The 8582-nt window shown below is 42.2% G+C and overlaps 1 protein-coding gene across 1 annotated transcript in view; it reads left to right on the top strand.

Annotated features, from left to right (window-relative positions):
• The window catches only part of LOC110326962 (olfactory receptor 1I1), a 6493-nt gene extending 1244 nt beyond the window's left edge, over window positions 1-5249 (top strand). Inside the window, exon 2 of the mRNA XM_021205628.1 lies at window positions 4265-5249. Coding sequence (XP_021061287.1) covers window positions 4279-5220 — 942 coding nt within the window. The 5' untranslated portion in view covers window positions 4265-4278 and the 3' untranslated portion in view covers window positions 5221-5249. The remainder of the gene's footprint in view (window positions 1-4264) is intronic.
• Window positions 5250-8582: the final 3333 nt, after the last annotated feature.

The following is an 8582-nucleotide window of genomic DNA, read 5'->3' as shown; positions in this document are numbered from 1 at the left end:
TCCTCTTCCTCCTCCTCCTTCCGCTCCCAATCCCTCTCCCTCTCCTTCTCCACCTCCTCCTCTTCCCTCATTTCGCTCCCTCTTCCCCAGACTACTTCCCCTACCTTTGCTTCCCCTCCCCTTTCTACTCTCTTTTATTGTTATTCCCACCCCTCCTCCCTTAGAGTCCTTTTTCCTCAGTCACAGTGGTTCCCTTCATTTACATATTTATTTATGTGTTGGGGGTTGCCTAGAGGACAACCTGTGAGAGTCAGTTCTCCCTCAAAGATATGGATTGAACTCAGGTTCTCAGACTTGTTACCAAACACCTTTACCCACTGAGCCTTCTTGCCTGCCCATATGGGCAGTTTTCTACTTTTCTCGATTTTCCACACTTCCTCCCATCTTGTCTTCGATCATTTACATCCTAACCTAACTTCAGCAATCCCTACATCTTTCTAAAAATAATGTTCTTTGAAGGAGGGGAAATAAGAATTATAAATGAGACAAAAAGATGCCTACCTAACTGAGTAGAAGAGAGTACAGCAAAATGTCTATCCTCACTGGAAAGAGATGATATTGAAGTTTTGGGAGAGAATGGTAAATGGTGCCTTGTTTTGAAGTATGGTCCCTCTTTGTAGCCCAAGTTGACCAACAACTCATGATGCTCCTGCACTGGCCTCTAACTGTGGAATTATGAGTGTTTACCATCACTCTGGGTTTTATATACCTACTGCAAGAGAAGTAGAGGGAATGTGGCACCTAACACTCTGGATAAATGCTTATTAAAAACCTTGAATTTGGCCACTGAGAAATAGAAGCAAATAACAGTGAGACTTTATTGGTAGTGTACAGCTGCAAGAAAGAACTGCTTATTGTTTAGTTGTTTACTTGTTTGTTTTGCTTTGCTTTGTACAAAGGCAGTCTTCCTGAGACTAGCCTGGAAATCTCATGTAGCCAAGCATGGTCTTGAGTTCCTTAACTTCCTGCTTCCACCTCCTGAGTTCTGTGATTACAGGATTGCGCCAGCATGGGCAGTCTCTGCATGGCTCAGGACTGAATGCAGGATTCAAGGTATACTTGCCAAGTGCTCTACCAACAAAGATAAGGGGGTTATTGGAGGTCTGGGTTAGAGTCAGATGCTTGCATATTCCTGGCTTCTTTCCCAAGAGAATAAGGGTTCTCACAGACTTGCAGAAGACTATTCAGAGAGAAGACTGACAGTGAGCCACAGTAGTGAGAATACTGTGTCGGGGCTTCCTTCTATGGGCTTCAAGGGGAATCTGTTTAATAAGGGGAGTAGTTTGGGCAGTTCTCTATTTTGATTGACAGATGAGGTTATAGAGTCACGTCTCTAGTGCACATGTCCCATCCCATACTACATTAGATTTTAATGTGTGTCCAAGTATGCATATGCATAACATGGTAAACACAGAGCCTCTTAAACTTTACTTGAGGAGATGGTTTTGCCTTATGTGAATGTGCCCAAAACCAGTTCAGTTTGGATTGGCCCTTCTATTACTCAAAGCCAGAAGTGGTGGGAATAAACTTGATTGTTAGCATGAGCTTGAAAACTTGCAGCATTGTTTAAAGATGGGAGGATATGTATACTGGTGTGGGTGGGGGCTTAAAGAGGTGCTGAGGTTGTTTGGTGCAGTTGGGAGAGGGATGTGTGCGCATAATGCATGCAGGGGAAGGGATTCGGCTGTTGAGTGCATGGCTGATGGAGTACATAACCCCAAATCAGATGGAGAACTCAAGCTAAGTGGTCTCCTATGCCTGCCTACCTGGGTCTGCTTTCATCAACTGAATGGCGTCACTTTAATTAGTCTCAAACCTGATTTTGCTGATCATTCTTGGGACCGTAATTGTATTGTTTAATTAAATATTATTTGCAAGCAAACAGTAGTTCTCTTTCACAGTAATGAGAATGAAACCCAGAGTCAGATATAAGTTAGACAGGGGCTCCATCACTGACCTATTCCTCCAACCCTGAACACAATTCTTAAAGTTATGCACATGGTCTCTTTAAATCTACACATACTTTAGAGTGACTAAGCTAAGTAACACCAATACTTTCTATGTATTTACTTCTCGGGGTGTGTGTGTGTGTGTGTGTGTGTGTGTGTGTGTGTGTGTGTGTGTGTGTATGTGAATGCAGGTGCCAGCAGAGGCTGATAGAGGGCATCAAAACTCCTAGAGATGAAATTACAGGCCACCTCACATGGTTGAGGGAACTAAACTAAACTCTGCTCCTCTGCAAAAGTCACAGATGTCCTTAACCATCAAGCCATCTCTCTAGCCCCAGCAACTTTTAAGAATAAGATTTGTGCCATTCACTGCAGTTACCACGTTATGTAATAGATCTCTTCAATTTATGCATCTGACTCAAAATTTAAATCTTTTGACCAATTGCAACCTATACCCTTGCCAAACTCTGCCAATCACCATTCTACTGTTTGCTTCTATTGAACACCATATATAATTAAGATTATGTGGCATTTTTGTTTCATTAGCATAACCTTTTCTGGTTTTGCATATATTGTGGTGAATGACAAAATTTCCTTCTTTTTACAGTTGAACAGTGTTCCACTGCATACCTGCATACACACAATTTTTATGCACACTTTTTCGTGATGCTGAAAATCAAATCCAGGACTTTCATAAAAGACACACACTATACCACTGAACTACACCCTCAGTCCTCTATGTGTAGTCAATTCTCTATTTATTTATGTATTTTAAACCTAAAATTGATAATCAAATTGTTCCTTTTTAAAGATTTTATTTCATTTTTTTTTACGTGTGTGTGTGTGTCTGTGTATCTGTACATGTGAATGCAGAGGCCAAAAAATGAGGGTCAGATCCTCTGGAGCTAGAATGATTGACAGTTGTTAGCTTCCTCAGTGTGGGTGGCTAGGAACCTAATTCATGTTCTCTACAAGAGTAGCTAGACCTTGTCTTAGTCAGTGTTGTAGTGTTATGAAGAGATACCTTGACCACAGCAACTCTTAGAAAGGAAAGCATTTAATTAGGGCTTATTTGCAGTTTCAGGGGTCTAGTCCATTACAACATGACTGGAAGCATAGTGGAAAGCATTGTAGATATGGTGCTGAGAAGGAGCTGAGAATTCTACATCCTGGACCTGCAGGGAGCAGGAAGAGACACTGGACCTGGCTTGAACATTTGAAACCTCAAAGCCCAACCCCTGTGACACACTTCCTCCAATAAGGCCAATCTCCACACCTACTCCAAAAATGGCACACCTCCTAATCCAGGTCAATATTCCTACTCCTTAATGACCAAGCATTCTAATATACGAACCTATGGGCTCTTATTTCTATTGAAACCACCACAGCACTTTCCCCTAGTTTCTAGTTTTGTTTTGCTTTTCCAGACAAGGTTTCTCAGTATAGATTTGGCTGTCCTGTAACTTGTTCTATAGACCAAGCTGGCCTTGAACTCAGAAATCTATCTACCTTACTCTGTATCCCAAGTGTTGTGATTAAAGGAATGTGCAACCACGCCTGACTGAATAACAAGCACTCTTAACAGACACTTCTCCAGCTTTCAAATTATTTCTCGTTAGTGCAAAGTTCAAAGATGAGGATGAAGGAAGAGGGTGAGAGGTCTGGGGAAAAAAAAAAAAAAAAAAAAAACAAAATAAGACAAAACAACAACAAAAAAGATGCCAGGTTCCTTTTACTGTAGATGTTTAGAGTTGAGATTTGATATTTGTCAGTTTTCAGTCACTATCCCAAAATATCTGAATATAGTCAATTTAAAAGGGGAAAAGGTTTATTCTGGTTCAAGGTTTCAAAGGTCTCAGGTTGTGGTCCATTGGTTCTGTTCCATCATAGTAGGATAGCATGATAGAGGTCTATTCAGTGGTCAGACAGCGTGCTAAGAGTCAAATACAGGTCTGCTGCAAGAACAGCAAGTCTTCTCAACTGCTAAGCCATCTCTCCAGCCCCCAGAAACCACCTTCTACCACCTCCAACAGGCTGCCTGTCTGAGCTTTTACCATATGGGTATTTGTGGAACTTTCCAGATCTGAACCATAGGCAAAGGTCAACATCCAAATTGAACAGGTACCTAAGTTAGAAATTTGATGATTAGACTTAGATAACTTGGAGAATACAAAAACCACTGGAGATAACTTAAAGAAATGTATTCAAAAAATTTATTCAAAGGATTTTCACATAGTCTTAAAGGCTTCTATGGGACTAGAGCCCCGTCTCTGACTCCAGCTCTATGTTGCTTCCATCTCCTTCTGTTTCAGTAGACACAAACTCTTCTATGGCACCAGAAAACCAAACAACAGTCTTGGAATTCCATCTCATGGGACTCTCAGAGGATCCAGACTTACAGCCCATCCTCTTTGGACTGTTCCTGTCCATGTATCTGGTCACTGTCTTTGGAAACCTGCTCATCATCCTAGCCATCATATCAGACTCTCACCTGCACACACCCATGTACTTCTTCCTCTGCAACCTGTCCCTGGTTGACATCTTTTTTTGCTCCACTACTGTCCCCAAGATGCTAGTGAACATCCAGACCCAGAGCAGAGCTATCTCTTTCACAGGCTGTCTTGTCCAAATGTATGCCTTTCACCTCTTTGGGACTATAGACAGCTTCCTCCTGGCAGTGATGGCCATTGACCGGCTGGTGGCCATTGCCTACCCACTCCGCTACTCAGTGCTCATGAGTCCACATGTCTGTGCACTATTGGTGGGTGCGACATGGGTTATTACTAATCTCCAGTCCTTGGTACATACTTGTCTCATGGCCCGATTAACCTTCTGTGCAAGATCAGAAATCCCTCACTTCTTCTGTGACCTTATGCCCCTCCTGAAACTCTCCTGCTCAGATACACACACCAATGAGCTGGTGATCTTTGCTTTTGGCATTGTCATGGGCCTCAGCCCACTGTCCTGCATCCTTGTCTCCTACATCTGCATTTTCAGGGCGGTTTTCCAGATCCCTTCTGCTCAGGGCAAGTGGAAAGCCTTCTCTACTTGCGGCTCACACCTCACTGTGGTGTCACTGTTCTACGGGACCATCTTTACTGGATACTTACTGCCAGCATCCCCCAGCTCCTCCCATAAAGACAAGGCAGCTGCGTTAATGTTTGGGGTGGTAATCCCTACACTGAACCCCTTTATCTACAGCCTAAGGAACAAGGACATGAAGGCAGCCCTGAGGAAGCTTGGCAGCAAAGCAGTCTCATTCCAGTCCTAGTACAGAAAAGGAGCTGGGTGGCCACTGATTTTTAGGACTACTGCTAGGTGCTTGGGATACAGAGGTGAACCCCAAGTTGTACAAAGTCTATCAAGGAATAGAACAACCTAATAAAACCTTATAGTAGAATATCTTCAACAAAATTATAGAAGAAAACTTCCCTAACTGAAAAAAGAGATGCCCATCAACATACTAGAAGCCTACAGAACTCCAAATAGACTAAACCAGAAAAGAAATTCCTCGTGTCACATAATAATCAAAACACCAAACACACTAAACAAAGAAAGAATATTAAAAACAGTAAGGGAAAAAGGTCAAGTAACATATAAAAACAGACCTATCAGAATTACACCATACTTCTCACCAGAGACTATGAAAGCTAGAAGATCCTGAGCAGATGTCATACAAATCCTAAGAGAACACAAATGTCAGCCCAGACTCAGCAAAACTCTCAATTACCATACATGGAGAAACCAAGATATTCCATGACAAAACCAAATTTACACAATATCTTTCCACAAATCCATCCCTACAAAGGATAATAGATGGAAAACGCCAACACAATGAGGGAAACTATACCCTAGAAAAATCAAGAAAGTAATCTTTCAACAAACCCAAAAGAAGATAAACAAACAAACATAAAAATAACATCAAAAGTCACTATTCCTTAATATCTCTTAATATCAATGGACTCAATTCCCCAATAAAAAGACATAGGCTAACAAATTGGACTCCAGAGAACCAAATAACCCTATTTAAAAAATGGGGTACACCAAGGAGCTGAAGGGGGCTGCAACCCTGTAGGTGGAACAACAATATGAACTAACCAGTACCCCCTGAGCTTGTGTCTCTAGCTGCATATGTAGCAGAAGATGGCCTAATCGGCCATCACTGGGAAGAGAGGCCCCTTGGTCTTGCAAACTTTATATGACCCAGCACAAGGGAAGGCCTGGGCCAAGTAGTGGGAGTGGGTGGGTAGGGGAGCAGGGGCGGGGGGGTATAGGGAACTTTAGGGATAGCATTTGAAATTTAAATAAAGAAAATAATAATTAAAAAATATTTTTAAAAATGGGGTACAGAGCTAAACAAAGAATTCTCAACTGAGGAATACTGAATGGTAGAGAAGCACCTAAAGAAATATTTAACATCCTTAGTCATCAAGGAAATGCAAATCAAAACAACCCTGAGATTCTACCTCACACCAGTCAGAATGGCTAATATCAAAAACTCAGGTGTCAGCAGATGCTGGCAAGGATGTGGAGAAAGAGGAACACTCTTCCACTGTTGGTGGGATTGCAACCACTCTGGAAATCAGTTTGGCGGTTCCTCAACCTGGGCATATACCCAGAAGATGCTCCAACTTGTAATAAATACACGTGCTCCACTATGTTCATAGCAGTCTTATTTATAATAGCCAGAAGCTAGAAACAACCCGCATGTCCCTCAACAAAGCAATGGATACAGAAAACGTGGTACATTCACACAATGGAGTACTACTCAACTATTAAAAACAACGAATACATGAAATTTTTAGACAAATGGATAGAACTAGAAAATATCATCCTGGTTGAGGTAACCCAATCATTAAAGAACACAAATGGTATTCACTCACTGATAAGTGGATATTAGCCCAAAAGCTCGGAATAACCAAGATACAATTCACAGAGCACATGAAGCTCAAGAAGAAGGAAGATCAAAGTGTGAAAACTTTGGTCCTCCTTAGAAGAGGGTTCAAAATGCCCATGGGAGACGTTACAGAGACAAAGTGTGGAGCAGAGACTGAAGAAAAGGCCATCCAGAGACTGCCCCTCCTGGGGCTCAATTCCATATACAGTCACCAAACCCAGACACTATTATGGATGCCAACAAGTACTTGATGAGAGGAACCTAATATAGCTGTCTCCTGAGAGACTCTATCAGTACCTGACAAATACAGAGATGGATGCTCTCAGCCAAACATTGCACTTAGCACAGGGTCCCTAATGGAGGAACTAGAGAAAGGTGCCAAGAAGCTGAAGGGGTTTGCCCATAGAAGGAACAACAATATGAACCAACTGGTACCCCCAGGGCTCCCAGGGACTAAACCACCAACCAAAGAGCACACACGGAGTGTCCTGTGGCTCTAGCCACATATGTAGCAGAGGATGGCCTTGTTGGTCATCAATGGGAGGAGAGGCCCTTGGTCCTGTGAAGGCTCTATGCTCCAGTGTAGGGGAATACCAGGGCCAGGAAGGGGGAGTAAGTGGGTTGGTGAGCAGGGGGAGTGGGGAGAGGATAGGGGGTTTTCAGAGGGGAAACCCAAAAAGGGGATAACATTTGAAATGTAAATAAAGAAAATACCTAATTAAAAAAAAAAAAGAAAAGAAAACACTATGGTAAAAGGTACAATTCACCATCAGTTAAGTATGAAGCCCACTGTATCTGCCAGTCATTACATTTATTGTTTGCTTGTTTTGAGACAGTATCTCTCTATGTAGCACTGGCTGGACTTAAACACAGTATGCTGAAGTAGGCTAGCCTTGAGTCATAGAAATCTAGCTGCCTCTGCCTGCCAAGTGCTAAGGTTAAAGGTGAAAACCACCATGGCAGGCAAGTTATCACATTATCCTACAAGATAAATAATGTTGCCCTTGCTGCTGGGGAAACTGGGATTTGAAAGTTGAAGCTACTATTATGGTAACTGAGATCAAAACGCTGGACCCCTAGTCTTGACAAGGACACAGTTTTGCTCTAAATTATATTTATTATAGAGCAGGGTCTACAAGCTGCAGCTTACAGGGTAAATGCAGTCCACATCCTGGTTTTGATTAACTGGCAAGCTGGGGTTGACTTTTCCATTTCTCTGTGTTTAGTTATGTGTTTGTTATTTCAGGTTTTGTTTTATTTAAGATTTGTTTTATTTTTTACAGGCAGTGATGGTGCACACACCATTAGTACTAGCACTCGGATGGCAGAGGCATGCCGATTTCTGCTGGTGCAAATTCAGCTTGTTTTACATAGTGAGCTCCAGGACAACCAGAGCTACATATTCAGACCCTAACCTCTAACAACAACAACAACAACAAGATTTGTTTTTAATTATGTGTATGGTGGAGGAATGTAAGTATGTTCAGATGCCTGCAATGCAGAAGAGGGTGCTGGATCCCCTGAACCTAGAGGTACAGGTGCTTGGAAGTCATCCAGGGAGGTGAGTGCTGCAAACCTAACTCAGATCCTCTGCAAGGGCAGAAGGCACTCCTTACTTTTGAGCCATCTGTCCAACATCTTGTGTCTATTCTTTTTTTTTAATTATTATTATTATTTTCTTTATTTACATTTCAAATGCTATCCCGAAAGTTCCGTGTTACCTCCCCCCCCCCCCC

Source organism: Mus pahari, chromosome 9 (assembly GCF_900095145.1).
Source record: "Mus pahari chromosome 9, PAHARI_EIJ_v1.1, whole genome shotgun sequence".
Lineage (NCBI taxonomy): Eukaryota > Metazoa > Chordata > Mammalia > Rodentia > Muridae > Mus > Mus pahari.
Note: the sequence above shows the minus strand (reverse complement) of the source record. Positions and strands in the feature narration are given on the sequence as shown.